At 44.4% G+C, this 21,037-nt stretch overlaps 4 protein-coding genes and 1 non-coding gene across 6 annotated transcripts; 4 read left to right on the forward strand and 1 right to left on the reverse strand.

Annotated features, from left to right (window-relative positions):
- Positions 1-3,361: 3,361 nt before the first annotated feature.
- Positions 3,362-4,099, forward strand: LOC4351394 (calmodulin-binding protein 25). The gene has a single exon (XM_015763592.3). It carries the CDS (start codon positions 3,427-3,429, stop codon positions 4,000-4,002), a length of 576 nt encoding a protein of 191 aa, XP_015619078.1. The 5' UTR covers positions 3,362-3,426; the 3' UTR covers positions 4,003-4,099.
- A 2,479-nt stretch (positions 4,100-6,578) lies between these two features.
- On the reverse strand, positions 6,579-10,005 carry LOC107276049 (protein SYM1). 2 transcript variants are annotated; one of them, XM_015763296.3, is made up of 8 exons: positions 9,666-10,005; positions 9,448-9,535; positions 8,684-8,778; positions 8,516-8,588; positions 8,298-8,390; positions 8,115-8,201; positions 7,894-7,974; positions 6,579-7,180 (listed from the first exon to the last, which is right to left on the reverse strand). In XM_015763296.3, exons 1-7 carry the CDS (start codon positions 9,953-9,955, stop codon positions 7,894-7,896), a joined length of 807 nt encoding a protein of 268 aa, XP_015618782.1. In that variant the 5' UTR covers positions 9,956-10,005; the 3' UTR covers positions 6,579-7,180. The 2 variants fall into 2 exon arrangements, 1 of the variants encoding a protein (XP_015618782.1); XR_001541874.3 differs by having other exon boundaries at positions 7,043-7,180; positions 7,784-7,974.
- Positions 10,006-12,531: 2,526 nt separating this feature from the next.
- On the forward strand, positions 12,532-14,774 carry LOC4351396 (putative F-box protein At5g52610). Its single transcript, XM_015763602.3, has 3 exons — positions 12,532-12,668; positions 13,105-13,179; positions 13,283-14,774. Exon 3 carries the CDS (start codon positions 13,354-13,356, stop codon positions 14,551-14,553), a length of 1,200 nt encoding a protein of 399 aa, XP_015619088.1. The 5' UTR covers positions 12,532-12,668; positions 13,105-13,179; positions 13,283-13,353; the 3' UTR covers positions 14,554-14,774.
- Positions 14,775-17,447: 2,673 nt separating this feature from the next.
- On the forward strand, positions 17,448-18,596 carry LOC9267687 (pentatricopeptide repeat-containing protein At1g08070, chloroplastic). Its single transcript, XM_015763631.3, has one exon. The coding sequence runs from the start codon at positions 17,448-17,450 to the stop codon at positions 18,594-18,596; it is 1,149 nt and encodes a 382-aa protein (XP_015619117.3).
- Positions 18,597-20,743: 2,147 nt separating this feature from the next.
- Positions 20,744-20,817, forward strand: TRNAV-CAC (transfer RNA valine (anticodon CAC)). Its single transcript has one exon. It is a non-coding gene; the product is annotated as a tRNA-Val (tRNA).
- Positions 20,818-21,037: the final 220 nt, after the last annotated feature.

Raw genomic sequence — 21,037 nt, forward strand, 5'->3', positions numbered from 1 at the left:
TGTTGAATTTCCTCTCTGAATACTGTATGCTAGACTAGAGTCAGGTTCTTCCATAATTTTGATCAATGATTCCAGCCAGTATTCCAAGTTGCCTGAACCTCAATTTTGATTAGCATTACATCATCATCATTCTAGACAGTCAAGACAGTACTGATGTAGCAGAAAGAACTTTTAAAGTTTCAGAAAATGCATGCCTCCAGTCAAATTTTCAGAAAAAGAAGGATCAATCTAGACAGACAAGACAGAAAGAACTCTTTAGGCTCTGTTCGTTATGAGGAGATAGGGGAGATTGATTATCGTTTTCCACGTGCACGCTTTTCAAACTACTAAACGGTGCGTTTTTTGCAAAAAATTTCTATAGGAAAGTTGCTTTAAAAATCATATTAATCCATTTTTGAAATTTAAAATAGTTAATACTCAATTAATCATGAGTTAATGACTCACCTCGTTTTGCGTATCTCCCCAATCTCCTCAATCCCCTTCTCCTCAAACACACCTTAATCAGCTGACTGATGTAGCACTAGAGCGTCATCACCATTCTAAAGGTCGGCACCATGAAATTTTCTCTGGTTTTGACTGTTTGACTCCAAAAGCAAAAGGGGCTCATTGATCGATCGCGTTCTTAATTTCCTTGTCCATTGGATTACTGAAGAAACGGCAACATATATGATCGACCAAACACCCGTCTGACATGTATAACAGTGAAAGTCCAGCCACAATCTCTTGCATGCATTTGGAGCATGCCACTGTTTCAGCACAACCGAATGATTCAGAACATACACTAGCTGTGGCATATTTGCTACTAGTAAGACTATGCTATCGAAATTAAATTATAGTGTTTGCAACAACTCTGCCCAAGGAAGTGGCCAGGAAGAACACAACTTGAAATTAAGCTAGCGATTACAAATCGATAAATCCAAGCAGAATTAAAGAAAAAAGGATGAAGGAGAAGAACGCTGTAATTAACGGTAATGCATGACTTAAGCAGTCCAAAACGATTTGAGGATACTACTCACATGTGTGCGTGACTTGACGATGTAGGAGTAGTATTGTCCAACAGCACGAGCTATTCAAAACTCAAAAGAGGAGTCAAGCAAGCCGCAAAGCCAACAGCCTGCAAGTACCTGACATTGACCTGGTGATGAAAAGTCTCAGCTTACACCCAACCATTTTCACATTTGCCAACAACATAAACAACGCAAAGAAATGAGCTTGCTAAACCTTCCTTTGTTGGTTTCTGTACAAGAAAAATGATGGATTAATGTTACATAATTTGATTTCGAAATATTGCTGAAACTGAAAGCGTCCATTTCATTCTTTTTCTGCGCTTACTCTGATTCATGCCAGGTCAAGATTTAATTAGGTTAATTGCATGTATGAGATGTACTAGTTAGTACTGGCCGTTATATATAAACACGGTCAAAATTAACCTAATTAATTAAACAGTTGAATTGGGAAAATATATATAATGTAATGAATCAATGTTTGAATTGAACGAAATATCATATCACCATGTACTCTGTACGTAGTTTAGAACAGGGGCACGCGATTCTGATCTGACGACACATCAAAACTATGGGCACGAGCGTGCGTTAGTCAGTTAGTTAGCGTTGAGAAAATTAGTTGAAATCTCTAGCACTAGCTTCTTAGCTTGCATGCACGCGAGATCACACCTAGTTTAATTGGTCAATTTTGATTCGCAAATTCTGTACGTCTACGTGTACGTACGTACGTAAGCACATGTTCTTAATTTGTTTGTATTGTCGTTCAATGGTACATGTGTATTCTCCAATCAAATTGACCTCATATATGCACATTGTACGCAGTTGATGATCCGTCCATATTGTACTATCTGAGGAGCGATTAGATCGTGTTTGAAATTCCTGAAACGATTAGTATAGGACTAGCTAGGATTTCAGTTCATTAATAATTAGTAATTATTAAGTTAGGTACAAATAAGCATGTACGTAGTACTATATTTGTAGGCAACTAAGGACACATATCATCGATCACTCTCTCTTTTCACTCGTTAATTAGCTGGTGATATCAGAGCTGAATGCAATCATATCGTTGTTGTCATGTTGTGGATTAGTCCAACAACATACCAAACTCTTGTAATATGATCACTTGTGGTTGAAGCAAAATTAAATCACGTTTCAACACCTAATGAGGCAACCAAAAGATTGTTTTGCTTCAGAAACAAATAATTTGATGCCAAATCCCCATCTATATATGAATTTCATTTTTAAAAGTTTGTCTTTCTACGAGTAATATATATATTGATTCTTAAACTTGGGTGGAGTTGTCACTTAGGTCAACTAAAATTAAAATTTCAAAATTGCACGTTTAAATGCATCAGCTTGGTTTAATGAACCACAACAAGTCCAAACCTCGTTTGACGGGAACTCACTGTTGACATGGCGCTCCACGCAAACAACAATTTTGCATTCGCTCTCCTCCGTGTCATAGCGTGGCCCCCTCCACATATAGTACTACCCCAAAGCACCCCAAACCCTCTAAATCTCTACCTCCATCACCTTCTCCCCGATGGTTAGAGTTTTGACGGCGAGGGTAATGTCGCCCACCCACTTGCCACTCTCCCTTGCAACCTTCGCTTCGGGGGAGAATGGGAGGGATTTGGGGGGATTCCGTGTAGGGGTCTAAAAGCAAAATTACCGTCACGCCATGACATGGAGGAGGGTGGATGCAAAATTATTGCCTACATGGAGTGCTACATCATCGATCAACTTGGTTCAAACGGGGTTTGGATTGTTGTGGTTCATTAAACCAAGATGGTGGAATTGAACATACAATTTTTATGTTTAGGCACCTCTGCTCAATTTTAAATACTGGCCATGTATCTCTCTTTTCCTAAATAAGGTTAAACCCTAATAATTTTAAGGAAAAGTAAGGTTATATATACTTTTTTTTTCAAAACTCTTACAAAGGAAGATCTCAACCATCTGATCTAGCCGATTGGTAGTTAATAAAAGTCAAAATGAAGTCACAATTTGCCACGTAGTTTTTATAAAGAGTTTGCAAGTTTTTTTTTTTACATGTATCATTTTCATGTAAGAAAGAGTAAAGACAGATGAGTTTTTTTTTCATGATAATCATTTTTTTCTCTCTAATTACTATTATTTTCTAAATCTATTTGCATATGAAACTTTGATGACATAATTTATCATTATATTTATATTAATTTATTGAACACTGATATTGGTATCCAAACCATACCTAAAAGATTCATTTCTTAAGAAGAAAAATATCAAGGGGTTATTTCTAAATTTATTTGAAAAATAAATAAAAATAACAAAAAAAGTTGTCCATATATAGGCCACCCCCTCGTCTCCCCTGAAGTGTCCGTCCATCCCCAGTCAAGTTCGCCGCGCGCAACACTCGCAGCAGAGCATCCACCCATCGTCGATGCTCACCGCCGCCATGCACATGCTCGACTCCTCCACCTCCTCCTCCCCTTGGCTTCCTCCCGACCTCATGCCTCCCCCGCCGCCGCCGCCGCCCGCCGCCGCCACTCTCCACCACCACTTCCGCGCCGCCGCCGCCGCCCCCGGCCGCCGCCGCATCGCCAAGCGCCGACCGCGCCCGTCGCGGCGCCTTCCCACCACCTACATCAGCGCCGACCCGGCAAACTTCCGCCGCATGGTGCACCAGGTCACCGGCGCCGACGACCTCCCTCCCCCTCCTCCATCGCTCTCTCTACAGCAGACGACGGAGCTCCTCCTCCCGGCCGTGCACGCCGCTCCAGCGGGCTCGCCCGGCGCTGCAGGCGCGCTGATGCTTCCCACGCTCGACACCTCGGCGTTCCTGCTCGGCCGCCGCGCGGAGCCGGCGGCCGCGGCGCCGCCGTGCGACGAGTCGGTGGCGTTGGTAAGAGGAGGAGCGGGTAATTACGGCAGCAACAACAATAGCATTAGCAGCAGTAGCAGCAGCGGCAACTGTGGTGGTGGCTTCCCCACCTTGGACTCATGGGATCTCCTGTAAATCTAGATCATATATTGTCGATTTCTATCGATTTCTGATTCTTCATGGCTGTAATTAACTAAGACGAGATCAATGAACAGGTTGGAGCATCTATCTACCTGATTCTCTGTTCGTGTCCTTGTTAATTTTAAGCTTATGCCTCGTATACACATGGATGATTTTTTTTATCAGTAGTGTTATTTTATTGATCTTACTTAATTTAGAGTTCCTTTTCTTTTAATTATTAAGTGCGACTGTTAAGTTCGTTTTGATCTTCCTTCTGCTGATTCCAGCATCACTGCATCAGCCTCAAGGTTCTTAATTTATGCAGGATTTTTGTTCTTGTGAAACTCTTTTGCTTTGTTTGATTAGTTGGCTCTTGCTTTTCTATTGATTTTGAGTCTTTGATGAATCCTCCTTCCAACAGTAGAGCTGCTCCAGCACCATCTCACTGAACATGTGGTTTCTGATCATTTGGTGAACAAAATGTAACAAAAGATGTTTTTTTATATTAGTACATTTTAGAGAGGTGCTTAGTGCATTAATTCAGCTTTAGCTATATAATTAATTAATTAATGCACCAAACCACTGTGGGGGGCAGTAGCATGTAAATGCTGCTTAGACAGTAAGATACGTTAGGATGAAGCTAACAGTTCAATTGGAGCAGAGCAGGGTTGAGAATCAGTACTTGGAAAAGATTGATTGTGAGATACAACAATAATAATATCGTAATCATCGAGCCAGGTTTTTTTAGAAAAATAAAGTATTGCAATCATATATGCACACGCATACTAAGACTGAGTTTAGATCCAAAAGTTTTTCTTCAAACTTCTAACTTTTTTATCACATCAAAACTTTTTTACATGGCTGTGTTTAGTTTCTGAAATCGGGGAGAAGTTTGGGGAAAGTTGGTAGTTTGGAAAAAAAATTTTGAGAGTTTATGTGTAGGAAAGTTTTGGATGTGATGGAAAGTTGAAAGTTTAGGGGAAGTTTGGTGTGAACTAAACAGGACCATACATAAATTTTCAACTTTTCTGTCACATCGTTCAAATTTCAACCAAACTTTCAATTTTGACGTGAACTAAACACAACTTAAGGTTCAGCGGAAGAGTAACTTTTTTTAAAAAAACCTAAGGCGGAACTTTGTTCCACTTTTATATTTAGAAGAAGATAATTGACCCAGTTTATAAAAAAAATCGGACCCGAAAACTACACAACTGTCACGGTTAATTACAGAAAAACCAGCTAAAAACCACCGTTACACAACTAACTTTACATTGATCTACCAGTAACATCGTTAGTAGAAGTGATATTAACATAATTGTACTATTAATAATTGATGTGATAGTATAAATAGATATAATTCATTGTAAAGAGTACTATAAAACACCGCAGGGCGGAAAATGAAAGGAAAAAAAAAGAAACAAATTGGGTGTGGAATCAACATGCATGCTTAATGGGAAGAAAAAACAAATATGAAGTGTATTTGTTAAACACATATGTAGGCTTGATCTAGAGCTGAGCTGTTTGGTGCTTACAAGTAACTACCTCTAGATTGCCCCTAAAATACAATGCAAAAAGGGAAGTTGACAAGGAAAGGACTATATCAACGGAGAGGAAGAATCAGAGGCACGAGCTGTTGACTACTGAGTCTGCGTGTGATTTCTTTCTCCTCAATTTGCAGTGTACGTGTGCTGTGCCATCAACAAGTGTGGCTCTGGCTAGCACTTAGCAGCCCCTGGTCCTGATGAGATGATGGTCAGGCAGTCGGTCCAAACCGCCAAAAGTCTGGGTCCGTTCCTGGACGATGTTAACACATAGGAGTACAATACAAACCAACGGCTGTCCTAATTACTTATCGATGTCGTTTACCGTACTACTAATAACTTACTAATAATAGTAGAATTAGCATATTTTTTTTAAAATTAACAAGGAGGAGAATTCATGGTCCAGCACTCCAGCATGCCGCTGTTAGTCAAAATTCGCGGCTCCTCTTATGGGTTCGTAGTTCATATTTTCGTACGTACTACCCCTTCCCAAAATATGTGTAAATATGTGTAGCCATGAGTAACCGTGCCTAACGTTTCATCATCCGTCTTATTTAAAATATTTTTAAAAAAAATCACACATAAAATAATATTTATGTTTTATCATCTAATAAAAATTTTAGGACGAATGGAGTATATGGCTACGCAGTGAGAGCGACAAAGGGATGGATGTTGGCCGCCGGCCGGCCACGCAGGAGGGGACACCACCATTGCACTTGCAACGATCGATGCAATTGACTGCTTGGTTTGCCTCCTCTCCGGTCTCCGCTGCCGTCCTCATCAATCACTTCTCATTTGTTTGTTTGGACCCAGCATCCCTTACCTCTACACTGCATGTGATTCCTCACAGCCCACCTGACCTGACCTCCCTCCCGGCCCCAATGCTTACACCATCATTGCGTCATGCTCATGTCATAAATGAACATTTTTACACATCGCTGCAACATCTTCAGAAAACGGAAGGCAATACTGTGTTGTTCATGCTAAACACATCACTGTCGGCTCAGCTGGATCAACAGCGACCCTTGCTTACACAACGGAGACAGGAAGGATGCAAGCCCAAGCGAAAACAGGCACCGACTGTGTTTGCCGCAGACAGATAAGCAGGGTCAGCTGGCGCACAGCACCACTGATCACGCCGCGTTGGCAGGATGAAACAGTACACCACTGCTTCAGATAATGACAGTTTGAACCTACTCACTTGACCTCTACATATAACAATGTACAAGATCTCAACACCATGCGTTTGCAGGCTCAGGCATGCCATCACGGTGATATGGTTACTTACTTTGCCGCCTTCAGTACAGCAATACCAGTAAGGAACACGCCCTAGATATTTCACTACCAAAGAATTTCTACACCTCAACTGTTAGGGGCACAAAAGAGAGTTATGCTCGCCGGGCATGGAGGTGGAGCTCATACTTTAGTAAACTGCAGCTGGGAAACAGAGGCAGGCTAAACTGATGGCGAAGAGTTTGAAGACGGCGATGGAACTGGAAACCAGTGTTTTGATGCTTGAAATGCCAATGGAGATACCCTCCCTTTCTCAAAAAAAAAAAAAAAAAAAAAAAAAAAAAAAAAAACTGCAGCTGCGACAAGCCACTACGTACACTTCTCCATGTCGCCAACTATAAATCCGAATCTGCCTAAACCTAGAACGAATGCAAAGAGCAAAAATTAGTACTGATAAATGATAAATCTAATCAATGAGTGAGTGAGAAATGCTGGAACATTTAAACACAACAAGAAAATCAGATTCTAATCCAGGCTGGGGGTTTATTGATTTATTTTGCTACTAGCTATGTAGAATTACAAGAAAGAACAGTCTCATTTGACTTTATCCATTTCTTTTGCCTCCAGAGACACTACTGGTTGTTCCTCATGAGTAACAAAAGAACAAACGGCACCTTTAGCACCAATCAACATCATTTTAAATTGCAAAAGGTACAAAAAGGTGGTTTGTGTGGCTTTGGGGAAGTCAAGCTACAACAATTCCATAACAAGTCCACATGGTTGTTTTCAGGGGTGGCAGCAAATAAGTCCGGGAATAAGAGACACTGGCAAAGAGTTATTGTGCAAGGTTACAAGAACAAGTCAAAGTGTCTCACATGGCTGGTGAAATTGAAAACAACAGGAAATAAAAGTATGCTCAGAGATGTTCATAATGCCTACAACTACGTGTAATGAAATGTAGTTGATATCACCTATATATAAATAAGGAAATAAGTTATATATATGCACTATCACCAACGTACCCTTGTTGGAAAAGTTATTATATCAGACACCCGCCTCAACAAATTAATATGAGAGCCTGAAGTAAGGATATCATATAACATATCCATATATATATACCATCCCAGATTACCTATTTCACAGTAACTTCTTTGTGAGCTTTAAATGATAGAATCACGTTCCACGCAAGGGCTACAAAATTAGCAGCAAGAACCTGGAAAAATTAGCAGTATACTAGGTGAGAACAACATTCAGTCATGCTAAAGCAGACAGAAAGAAGCAAATTCAGCTCCAGAGTACAGTATTGCACTCTAAAATATTTCATGAAATGAAAATGTGAAAGATTTCAAAGACCTGAAATTTTTGTGGGACAAAGTAAAAATTCAAGAACTGAAAAGGTATCCACAATTGCCAATTTGCAATCACTGATGATAACCACTCCTGTAAAATTACAACTGAAAATTAGCTAGCAGTAAATGAGTGCACACACATATTATCAGGGAGATGAGAGAATCAATCAGAAGAGGTTCATGTCACCTGCTTGAGCTTTGGAACTACAAGAGAAGGCTTTCCCTCCAAGGTGACGAGTAAACTCATAAACACTCCAATGAAAATGGGAGAGAAAATGAACTGAAAGGAGGAGATAAAAAAATATCAAAAAATAAATACATAAATGCATAAAAGAGCTAGAACAGAACAAGCAGCAACACTCTCTCTTTGGGGGCAGAAGGGAAAGGAAAAGGATATGCATATACCTGATCAAGTAAGAGGCGAGCAATTGCACCTGACGCACCATTGATCATCACTAATTTACTCAAGTACAAGTACCTGCATGTGGCAACAAGTAATGAAACAAACAGCACTGGGCAGAGAACACATGCTATCCTCTATAAACATTGGTTGTTCAGCATAAATAAGATTACCAGACATGCAATGTTGGCCCCACCAGGACGAGTCCCAAAAATGTGAATACAAACGTTCTCTTCAAATCTAGCTTTGGCACTTTATCAATTGCGAGCTGGAGCAGTACCAAACAATGGCAACAGTAAATATCTCGTAAGAAACCTTAACAAGATACCACAATAACAAGAACAGGTGAAATATCAAATATTTTGCCCAATCCATGGATGCAACCCAGTTGGAATAGACATTGTTTTTTAATAATGGAATAGGACACTGTTGCTGGAGTAAAGTCCGTTGAGGAATCAAATAATATGAGTTACAGATTAGCATAGGCTAAAGACCGACACAGTTGAGTAAAGACAATATATTCAGATTATGGTTGACACAGGATTGGATAAAAAGATATGGACCTGAAATTTGATAAGACCGTAACAGCCTAGCCAGTTAAGAGTTTCACATCATGTCATATTTAGAAAACAAGGAAACTAAAAGAGTGCAGCTAGGGCAGAAAAGAACCATAACTCAGTAAATTGATTTCCAAGTGGTATTAGCAATGGATAACATTTCAATGTTGTTTTGAAGGAAAATTGGTATGATTTGACCATTTGATGCTAATGCCCATCTAAGCACGCCTGGCTATGTGCTATTGCAGAGTAATAGGAAGCCCTCTACAACAAGAGAGGGAGACTACTGGTTCATTGTTCGTCAACCAATTAAGTAGTACTAAGTAGGCTGCAATGTATGGATGTGAAAATGCGGCAAATAGAAAACAACTGCAAGTCACCTGGCAGATGAGGTCTCCGGTCAGGGTTAGGACGGCAGAGGTAACAGCCTTAGTGGTGATGGGATGCTTATCAAGAGCCAGCAGGTACCTGCAAATCATGGCGCATTTCAGTAATTTTGCATTTAGATAAGAGTATTGCAAAAAGCGAGGCACAAGACCATGTCAGTGCTTGGCCGCAGGAGGCACCGGGAATCAGGAAGAGGCGGAATTGGATTTACCAAGCCAGCAGGAGACGCCAATCCATTTCTCCTTTTGCTCCACCACCACCACCTCCTCCTCCGGCGGCGACTCCGGCGGCGGAGGCGGAATCGCAGCAGGAGGCGGCATGGAGCTTCGAGAGGCGGACGCCCTTGCGCGGGTGGACGACGGCGGTTGTCGCCGGGAGCGAGGCGGGGCGGGGAGGGAGGGCGAGGCGGCGGGAGTGGAGGAGCGGCGGCGCGGTGGGCCTCGGAGTCGGAGGGGTGGAGCGGTGCACGAGGAGGAGCGGGAGGGTGGAGGCCATCGCCATGGGTGGTGCTTGCACTGATGCTGCAACTGCAATGGTGTGAGGAGGAGCTTGGGTTTTGGGTCGCACTGGACTAGGGTTCTACTAGTAGTTGCAATTTTGGGGAGAAAATGATGAGGTAGACGAAGATGCTAGCAATGGATGATGGGCTTTGCATATTTGGGCTCTCGGCTTCCTTGTTGGGCTCTTGGCCCACCTACATTTATCTATCTATCTATTATATTATATTATTAAAACAGCTTTAAAAGAGGCACCACGTTTGCTGTGGGGGATAAAAATTCTCACATTAATCGGAGAAAAAGGAAAAAAAAGAAAAGGAGAGTCCAAGTAGAAATACAATATAAAAATAGATGAAATTCGGAATTAAAAATAATTAATATTGAAAGAAGTTTCCATATAAGTACCCAATACGAGAATAATCAAAATTCGAAATAAAAATAAAATAAAATCCAAAATTAGAAAAGAAAAGGATAATCCAGGTAGGAATATAATTTTAAAATAGCTGAAATTCGGAATTAAAAATAAGAAATATTAAAAGAAGAGTCTATATAAGAACACAATACGAGATTAATCAAAATTCAGAATAAAAATAAAGTAAAATCTAAAATTAGAAAAGAAAATGAGAGTTCAAGTAGAAATACAATTTAAAAATAGCTGAAATTCGAAATTAAAAATAAGCAATATTGAAAGAAGTTTCCATACAAGAACCCAATACGAGATTAATCAAAATTCAAAATAAAAATAAAATAAATCTAAAATTAGAAAAATAAAATGATAGTCCAAGTAGGAATACAATTTTAAGATAGCTGAAATTCGGAATTAAAAATAAAAAATATTAAAAGAAGAGTCCATATAAGAATCCAATACGTAATCAAAATTCGGAGTAAAAATAAAAATAAAGTCCGAAATTAGAAAAAAAAAAGAAGAGTTCAAGTAGGAATACAATTTAAAATTAGCTACAATTCGGAATTGAAAATAAGCAATATTGAAAGAAGAATTCATATAAGAATCCAATACGAGATTAATTAAAATTCAGAATAAAAAATAAAATAATATTCAAAATTAGAGAAAATTAAAAGAGAGTTCAAGTAGGAATAAAATTTTGAAACAACTGAAATTAAAAATAAAAAATAAAAATATTAAAAGAACACGATACGGTATTAATTAAAATTTGGAAAAAAATTCTGAAATTATAAAAAGAAAAATAAGATTTCAATTAGGAATATAATTTATAAATAACTCATTTGGGATAAAAATAACGACTATTGAGAGAAAAGACCATCTAAAACACATGACCAAATAAATTAAGTAACATGCTTATAAAGGAGTAGAGTGGTGGCGGTTGATACGATATATAAAAACTGTTAATAAAACACCAAATAGAATCCTAATGACAATTAAAAGGAGGGACGACAGGCAGGCCGTCAAACAAACAAGCAGGCAGTTGCCGGGACTTCTATAAAGTTAAAAAAAACCATTGATAATCAACGACAATAAAAAGAAGAAGGAGCGAGCGGGGTGTATAGAGTATAGTTGCAGAGCCGCCGATGGTTGACGGGTCTTCTAGAAAATAAAAAATGAATTTCAACGATAGTTATGTTCGATTTTTAGAATCACAATGACAATAAAGAGTAGGCGGCAAACGGGTCATAGAGGAGCATAGTGATATTGTTTGACGGGACTTCTAAAAATTATAAAAAATGGAACCCAACAAGACAATAAACTCTAAAAACTATAAGGTCTAATTTTTAAAGGTTCGGAACTTCTAAAAAGTAAAAAAAACCAATGATAATCATGTTCAATTTTAAAATCTCAATGGCAATAAAGAAGGGAGGGAGCGGGCGAGCCGTAAAGGAGTACAATGGCAAAGCCGCTAACGGTTTGGCGAGACTTCTTGAAAAGTAGGAAGTAAAAATGAACCCAAACGATAATTATGTTCGAATTTTAAATCTCAATGACAATAAAGAGAAGAGACGGTGGACGGGCCGTAGAGGAGTATAATGGCAACGTTTGACGAGACATCTAGAAATTATAAAAACGAAACCCAACGTGACTATAAACTTTAAAAACTATAAGATCTAATTTTTAAAGGTTACAAGAAGAATGAATAGAAATAGCGGTAGATCAAGCAAGTAAATAAAGAAGGAGATGACATAAGGGGTAGTAGCTGGTGTGACTTTTAAAAACTACTCCATCCGTTTCAAAATGTTTGACACCGTTGATTTTTTAGAACGTGTTTGACCATTCGTCTTATTCAAAAAATTTAAGTAATTATTTATTATTTTCATATCATTTGATTCATTGTTAAATATACTTTTATATACACATATAGTTTTACATATTTCATAAATTTTTTTAATAAGACGAACGGTTAAACATTTGCTAAAAAGTTAATGGTGTCAAATATTTTAAAACGGATGGAGTATATAATTAGAAACATATAGATGATAAGGTTTGGTCTTTCGAAATCTTAAGAAAATGAGGTAGCTATTTAATAAATTTTAAGTAAAATCATAGTAAAAAATATATGTTTTGTTTAGGTGCTAGTTTAGGTCTAACCTAACTGTGCCCATCTCGCCGGCGCCGCCTCCATTCTTCTCATCCTCTCCACTGCGGCGCGGCGGCGCGGCCTCTTAGCGCCATTTCCTCCTCCACTTGGAAGCAGCAGAAGCGGAAGCCCGTCGCCCGCCTGGCTCGAGCTCAAGGCCATGGAGTAGTAAGTACCAATCCCTTGCTGTCCATTGCTACCTACCTGTATTTTAGTTTGCCCCTGTATTTCTGTCTCTGTACATGTCTGATTGATTGATTAGCGAAGATTTTCATGTGTTCTGTCCCAGTGATGAGCAGTTTAGTAATCTGAGCACTTGATTCAGTTCAGTTGGTGCTCCCTCCACTGCAATATGCTGTGAGGTTGAAGGAACCGATCGATCGATAATTCCATGTGCACTGTTGAGAATAGGCATTCTGAGGGACAGACATGATTCAGTTTAGTTTGCTTCTTCGTATTTTAGATTAGTGTTTTAATCTTCCTTTTCATTTCAGTGTGATTCTTGGTGTTAAATACTTTTGCTGGTGGAATGGAGTTGGAGCCTCAGTCCAGGCTTTGGTTTTCCCTGATCAGATCCAGTCCTAATTGCTTGTTTGTTTATCAGTTATGATCAGTCACTTGCTCTGACGATTCGGAGGGAGGATGAATAGCGGATCACAAAACGAGATGATTGATTCATGTGAGATCCAAGCACCCATCTTGAGCTGTATTTTCTTTAGAGTTCTTGACGGTCTGGAATCCTAATGTGTTCTCTTTCCATGGAAAATTTTTGGGCATTTCAGTTTCAGAGCGGCAAGGAGCCAAGGATGCAGCAGCACTAGGGTCCTAGTCCAAATTGTCAGCTGGGGGATCAATGGCAATGGCGGAGACGGTGAGGCTGCCCGAACAGCAGCGTCGCAGGCCTCTCACCATTGCCAGCCTCCCTGAAGAAATTATGTCGGAGATTCTGCTCCTGCTGCCGCCAAAATCCATCCTCCAGTGCCGTGCCGTCTGCAAGGCCTGGCGGGACGTCACCTCCGACCGCGCCTTCCTCCTCACCCACCACCGCCGCCAGCCTCCACAGCGCCTCCTCACCTTCATCCGCGACGTGGGCAGTCACCACGATGACCTGGATATCCTGGACTACTGTGTTGAAGCCGTTGACTTCCGCACACACCAGTTCCAGTCTCTGGCCCGGTTCACTGGCCAAGATTACGACTGCTCACTCGAAGACAGCCCATTCACCGTCCACGCTTCTTGCGATGGTCTCCTGCTCATGTCCTACAACAACTATTTGCATCTCTGCAACCCCACTACACGTCAATGGCTTTGGGTCTCCCCCCCGGCGCTTCAACATGACAAGGTCGTGGGGCTCTATGCACATGGACATCCTTCCGAATACCGAGTATTGTACTATCGAGAATTTGGTTTGGGACGTACATTCTACATCACCACTGTTGGCTCCAGGAAGGAGAGGCGCATTTGGCCACATTCATCATCAGAATCCCTGAGAAAGTGGTTGACAAAAGGGACAGAGGATACTGAATTCAACAAGCCTTTCCTGTTTCATGGAAACCTGCACTGGTTGCCACAGTCAGGTCGACAAAACAAGATAGTGGTGTTCGATACACTGGATGAGGCGTTTCGGTGGTTGCATGTACCTTTCAAGATGCACAATGTGTCCTCATTACTCGAGATTGAGGGTAGCCTTGCCATGTCAAACAGCCATATTGGATCATCAAAGGTGGATCTTTGGCTTCTGCAAGATTATAAGCATATGGTATGGGTCCACAAGTATCGAATTGAATTGCCAGTGATAGAGATTCGCCGTTTAGTAGAAGATGATGTTTGGTTTCTTCATATTGTTTCCCAAGAGGGTGATGTCTTGGTTGATGGATCTTATTGGCAGTTTCACTACGACATGAAGGGTAATTTGCTGGAGAAATTTCAATGTAGTGGCCGCATGCTGAACATTACTCCACATATTCTCCAAGAAAGTCTCGTTCCACACGAAGTGTTCCAAATTCTAGATAATGAAAGTAGACATGCACCACATTTCTTCAGGGGGTTGTAGAGCATACTTTCTGTACTGTGAGGCTATTTCACACTTTTGGGCGTCTATTCATTGGATACTGCAATTTTAGCGATGGAACTTAATTTTGTAGTGAATGGTCAATGATCTGTTGTTGCAAAGGGCAGCATTCACTCTGATCAGTATTTCTGTACCTCCACATGTTCATCTTTAACATCGAGGGTATCATTTCAGTACTGTACGTGGGAAATTTAAATGCCTGAGACTGTTTTTTCCTGGTTTGTGGAAGTCTGAGACTGAACAGTTGATTATGCTCGTTGTTTATTTCAACATCGCAAGATGGTTACTTCCTTCGTTTCACAATGTAAGCCATTCTAGCATTTCTCACATTCATATTGATGTTAATAAATCTAAATAGATATATATGTCTAGATTCATTAACATCAGTATGAAAGTGAAAAATACTAAAATGACTTGCATTGTGAAACGGAGGGAGTACTTTTTATTGGCTTCTTGCAACTTAATTTTGCCACTCTGGTATTGAAAGGTCATTGTCTACTTGTGTTGGTGATGCGTATGTCTGATGAGATCCTTAGTGCCATTTATTTTGAGTTTGTTGTGTCTTGCTGGAATTGTTGGGTTACATTCCCTGTTTGAACAGTGACTCTGGAATTGTTGGGTTACATTCCCTGTTTGAACAGTGACTCTGGAATTGTTGGGTTACATTCCCAGTTTCAACAGTGACTAGTCATGAACTGGATATCCTAGTCGGTAAGGAGGTCTTATAGTGACTCAACTTGAATTTATGACTGCACCTTCACTGGGCTGCTGGAATTTCCTCAACCTTTGTGCTTGTTGCAGGAACCGAATTACCAGATTGATGTTATCTACGGAGTGATGGAATCCAAGTATCCAACAGGAACAGGTCCTATTACCATCAGGACCCAGAATTATAACATGCATAATAAACACGAAACAGGAGAGGAGGCAGTATAGTCAAGCAGTATAATTATATTCTTGAGATTGATTAATTATCGGCAACTAGCTGGCTTAATTACTTGCACTCATCCAAGTCCATACAAAAGATATACAGTACCATTTCAGCTTTTTAGCCCATCATTCGCTTCAACTCAACCGGCAACTGGGCTTAATTTACGGCCCAAAGACTGGTCCAATCAAAAGTGAACTATGACGAATGGGAATAAGTATATTTTTCATCCCTCATCTCTTGCCCCTGGTCGAATCGCCTCCTTCAATAGCAAAACCGGGTATAATGACTCCCTCATCTTTGAAAACCGGTGCAAATCGACTCTTTTGGTGGTTTCAGAAGCGGTTTTATCCTACGTGACACTTGTGGGACCCACATATCGGTGAAAAAATAAAAAAATAAACAACCCCACATGTCAGTCATCCTAATCTCAACCTTTTTTTTTTCTCACCACTCTCTCTTTCGTGTTCTCTCTCTCTTGTCGGTGGAGAAGAAGCTCGACTACTACAGCGGAGAGGGGCGCCCGCCGCAACAGCAGGAGGGGGGGAGGAGGGGCGCGACACAGAGCAAGCAGTTTCCGAGGAGGAGGACGCGAAACCGCGTGAGCACATGGCAGGGGAGGGACCGATGGGTGGGAGGACGCGGTCGCCACCGCAACGTCCTTCTCTGCTCCTTGGCTCGTCTCCACGGCGTCATTCCGTGCGGGGAGGAGCTCCAATGTGATGGGTTGCTGGTGCTGTGGGGACGACAGGGTGGAGTCTATTTGTGCATAGAGTCTATTTCAAGAAGAAGAACCGGAGGAGGAAGAGGTAGAAGCATGAGAGGGCCGACTTGTTCCACGACGTTATCGCGCCCACGCTGCAGCCGATCACGCACGTGGAGAGGACCTGGGCGGCTACGGCGTGTGCGGAGAAGAGAACACCAACCGGCTGCGCGTGAGGGAAGGAGCCGCCTGCCGTGGCGCGCGTAGACAAAGGAGCTCGCCGACCACTACTCCGCCGGCAAATAGAGAACGGGAGAGGTGAGGAAAAAAAGGATGAGATGTTTTTTTTTTCATTTTGCTCTTACTGATATGTGGGTCCCATAAGAGCCACGTAGGATAAAACCGCTTGCAAAACCATTGAAGGAGTTTATTTGCACCGGTTTTCAAAGATAAGGGAGATGTTATACCCGGCTTTACGATTAAGGGAGACGATTCAACAAAGGGTAAGAGATGAGGGAGGCAAAATAGGCTTATTCCATGACGAATGCTTCTCTCCCCGTAGCAGCCCAGGTGCACATGGGCCCAGCAACCGCAGCCGCGGAGGCAGCACTCGCCCGCCGCGCCGCCGACCCGCTGCCCGCGCTCCGCCGCCGCGACGCGCTCCCGCTCCCGGCGCGCCTCTTCGCGCAGCTCCACGCTCTCGTCCTCACCGCCGGCCTCGCGCGCCATTCCCCCAACTTCTCCCTCCTCCTCCGCCTCGCCTCCCCTCTCCTCCCCGTCTCCCACCGCCTCCGCCTCCTCCTCTCCTCCCCGCTCCCGCCCACCACCTTCCTCGCCAACTCCCTCCTCCTCGCCTCCTCCTCCTCCCGCTGCCTCCCCTCCGCGCTCTCCCTCTACGCCCTCCTCTTCCTCTCCTCCTCGCCGCCGCTCCTCCGCCCCAACGCCTTCACCTACCCGCCGCTGTTCCGCGCCGCGCCTCCGGCCCTCGCCCTCGCGCTCGCCACCCATTCGGTCAAATTCCTCGGCGCCCATGCTGCCTCCTGCGACCGCGTCCTCGGTGCCGCGCTGCTCGGCGTCTTCGCGCGCTGCGGCAGGATCGCCTCATGCCGCCGGGTGTTCGACCGGATCGCGCACCCCGACCTGCCGGCCTGGAACGCGCTGCTCTCCGCCTACGCGCGTCTTCGTGCCAGGGACGTGGCCTGCGCCACCTCTGCGGCGGATGCAATCCTCGAGCTGTTTGTGCGGATGCTATCCTTAGCCATTGAACCCAACGAGATCACGCTCGTCGCCGTCATCGGCGCGTGCGGCGAGCTTGGCGCTGTCAGCCACGGGGTGTGGGCGCACACCTATGCCGTGAAGCGCCGGCTCGCCGTCAACTGCATCGTGGCCACGGCGCTTGTGGAGATGTATGCCGGGTGCGGGAGGCTGGACCTGGCCGAGCAGGTCTTTGCAGCCGCTTCGGACAGGGACACGCGCTGCTACAATGCGATGCTCCATGGCTTGGCAGTCCATGGCCATGGCCGTGCTGCCCTCTCCCTGTTGGACAGAATGCACGGTGCGGGCGTGCCGGTGGATGGCGTCACTGTGCTATCCGTGATGTGTGCTTGTGCCCATGCTGGATTGGTGGATGAAGGTCTGGACTACTTCGACAGAATGGAGATCGAATTCGGGATTGAGCCAAGGATTGAGCATTACGGATGCATGATTGACATGCTGAGCCGGGCTGGTCGACTTAACAATGCCGAGAAGCTGATCCACGAAATGCTCATCGTGCCAAATGCCGCGATATACAGGTCTCTGATCCGGGCCTGTGGCATTCATGGCAAGCTGGAGCTCGGTGAGAAGATGATCGCAGAATTGATGCGACTTGAACCGGATGACAGTGGAAACCATGTCCTGATTTCAAACTTCTATGCGAGAACGAACCGATGGGAGGATGCCAAGAAGGCGAGGAAGGAGATGAAGTCCATGGGCATTGACAAGAACCCTGGATCAAGCCTTGTAGACATCAATGGAGTTCTCCATGAGTTCTTGGTGGGTGACAAGACACACCCTGCCTCAAAGGAGATATACACCATGGTTGAGGAGATAGAAACCAGGTTAATCGAGTGCGGACGCCGGTCGAGCACCTCGTCTGCGTTGTTTGATGTCGAGGAGGAGGACAAGGCGGATACACTGTCCTACCACAGCGAGAGGCTCGCCATTGCCTTTGCTCTGATCGCTTCCAATCCAGGAGCTCCCATTAGGATCATCAAGAATCTCCGGGTGTGTGCCGATTGCCATGAGAGCGCAAAGCTTGTATCTCGGGTGTATGGTAGAGAGATTGTCATGAGGGACCGTACCCGGTTCCATCACTTCAGAGACGGGGTGTGTTCTTGTGGAGATTTCTGGTAAATACTCGTTGTGTTGTATTGTACATTATACAGTGTAATGTGCTGTAGATTTCTCTCATAATTCTGTGGTAATGGGATGTGCTGTACTGGTCTCACACATTTGCTCGAGATCACAGGCTGTGTTTAGTTCCACGCTAAAATTGAAAGTTTGAAGAAATTAGAACGATGTGACAGAAAAGTTGGAAGTTTGAAGAAAAAAGTTGGAATCTAAATAGGGCCACAGTTCATTCGGTTGTAGTTTGCATGGTTCAATATCAGTTTTTTTTTACAATCATTTTATTGATGACGGATCAAGTGTTACATGGCAAGTGGTCAAAGAACTGAAATGAAATTCCGAAACTTGGCCGTCGTAGTTCAATATCAGTTGTCAGAATTCAAACAGTTGTAGTTTGTTATAACTTGCGCAATTCGTGCATATGTGGCTAGATAGTTCATATGAAAAAGAATTATTTCGGGGCATATGTGGTCTATTCTTTCTCTAGATAGTTCGTATGAAAAGGAAGGAAAAAGTATAAATTACCCCTCCTCCCCCCCCCCCCCCGAACTATGACGGTCGTCCGAATTACCCCCCGAACCACAAAACCGGACATTCTTCACCATCAACTATGCAAACGGGGCGAATTACCCCCCTCGACCCAATCCGCGGTGGTTTTAGTCTCGTGGCGTACGCGTGGCAGTCCAGTCAGCATTTTATTTATTAAAAAAATATGGGACCCACCTGTCATACTCCTATTACACTATTCCTTTCTCTCTCTTCTCTCACTCTCAACATCTCTCTCTCACTCTTCCCCTCTCTCTCTCCTCTCACTGTGAACTATGCAAGCGGCGGGCGGAGGAGGCGAGGCGAGGCGAGGCGTGGCGGCGGCGGCGGCCAGGTGAGCGCGGCGGCGGGCGGACGCAGAGCTAGTGGCCGTGCCACCGGCGGTGATGGGTGGACGCGGAGGCGGACTAGGCGGCCGGCGGCGGAGGCGAGGCGCCCGGGCGGCTGGTGGCGGAGGCGGCGGACCTGGCGGCCGGTGGCGGAGGAGAAGGCGGACCTGGCGGCCGGCGGCGGAGGCGCCCTAGCGGAGCTCGCTCGAACGGTCGATGACGGAGGCGGAGGCGGAGGCGGAGCATGCGTCCGATGGCGAAAGAGAAGGGGGAGCGAGCGGCCGCCATCCCGCCGTCCCAAGCTCCGTCCGCGGGGAGGAGGCGAGCGCGGTCGGCGTGGGCGGTTGGCGAGGTGAGGACGGTAGCGCGCGGGGGGCGAAGGACGGCGGCGGCTGGCGACGGAGGCGGAGGCAGACCGGGCGCGCGGTGGGCGGCGGGCTCCTCCTCCACGTCGTGGGCGCGCGGTGGGCGGCAGCGCGCGGGAACGCGCGGTGGGCCGCCGCCGCCACCGCGGGCTCCTCCTCTTCGTCGTCGGCGCGCGGTGGGCTCACTGCCGACCGGAGTCGCGCCCGCCGCCGCTCGCCCCGCCGCTCGTCTTCAACCTCCTCCTTGCCCATAGGTGGGAGCTGGCCCCGTCCAATCTCCCTCTCATCCCACCCCCAATGGCGACGCCGCCGCACCATCTCCTCCAACTCCGACCATCCACTCCCTCCCGGCCCTTCTCCACCTCCGCCTCGCCTACAGCAGTGGCAACCGACTGTAGAGAGTGTGCGTCGACCGCCCGCCCCCCGCCCCCGCAGGCCCGCCGTCGTGCGCGCCGACCGCCCGTCCCCTGTCCCCGCTGGCCCACCGTCGCGGGCCGCCGCGAGGGATTGCGGCCGACCGCCTGCCCTCGCACGCACGCCGCCGTGTGCCGCCCGCCGCTCCACTTGTGCCCGTGCGTCGTGACGATGATGATGAGAGAGAGAGGGGAAGATGGGAAGATGAGGTCTTACAGGTGGGCCCCACCATTTTAAAAAAAGAAAATGCTGATTGGATTTCAACCTCAGCGCCACGTGTATGCCACGAAAGATTCATACCGCTTCAGATTGAGTGAGGGGGGTAATTTGTCCGGTTTTAATAGTTTGAGGTTTAATATGTCTGGTTTTGTGGTTTGAGGAGGTAATTCGGACGATCGCGATAGTTTACAGGTAATTCGTACCTTTTCCGAGATTGAATGATTTTGTCAAATAAACGTGAACTGGTTAAATAGGCGAGCACAGTCAGCTAAGACAGCAAGTCTGGGTGGTGTAGTTGGTTATCACGTTAGTCTCACACACTAAAGGTCCCCAGTTCGAACCTGGGCTCAGACACAAACATGTTTTTTCCATTTTTTTTCAACAATATGAATATTTTTCTTAATAACAACAGCATAATTACATGCAAAAAATATTTCTCCATAACAATAACCATTTTTTTCAACAATTTGAATATTTTTCTTAATAACAACAACATAATTACATGCAAAAAATATTTTTTTCCATTTTTTTCAACAATTTGAATATTTTTCTTAATAACAACAGCATAATTACA

This window comes from Oryza sativa, chromosome 12, assembly GCF_034140825.1.
Source record: "Oryza sativa Japonica Group chromosome 12, ASM3414082v1".
Lineage (NCBI taxonomy): Eukaryota > Viridiplantae > Streptophyta > Magnoliopsida > Poales > Poaceae > Oryza > Oryza sativa.

Excerpts from the sequence above, each read along its gene's own strand:
- LOC4351394 (XM_015763592.3), top strand. The coding sequence starts at position 3,427 with ATGCTCACCGCCGCCATGCACATGCTCGACTCCTCCACCTCCTCCTCC.
- LOC107276049 (XM_015763296.3), bottom strand. The coding sequence starts at position 9,955 with ATGGCGATGGCCTCCACCCTCCCGCTCCTCCTCGTGCACCGCTCCACC. Across the intron at positions 8,779-9,447 it reads CCGGAGACCTCATCTGCCAG|CTCGCAATTGATAAAGTGCC; the intron begins GTGACTTGCAGT and ends GTACTGCTCCAG. Across the intron at positions 8,202-8,297 it reads TAGTTCCAAAGCTCAAGCAG|GAGTGGTTATCATCAGTGAT; the intron begins GTGACATGAACC and ends GTAATTTTACAG.
- LOC4351396 (XM_015763602.3), top strand. The coding sequence starts at position 13,354 with ATGGCAATGGCGGAGACGGTGAGGCTGCCCGAACAGCAGCGTCGCAGG.
- LOC9267687 (XM_015763631.3), top strand. The coding sequence starts at position 17,448 with ATGCTATCCTTAGCCATTGAACCCAACGAGATCACGCTCGTCGCCGTC.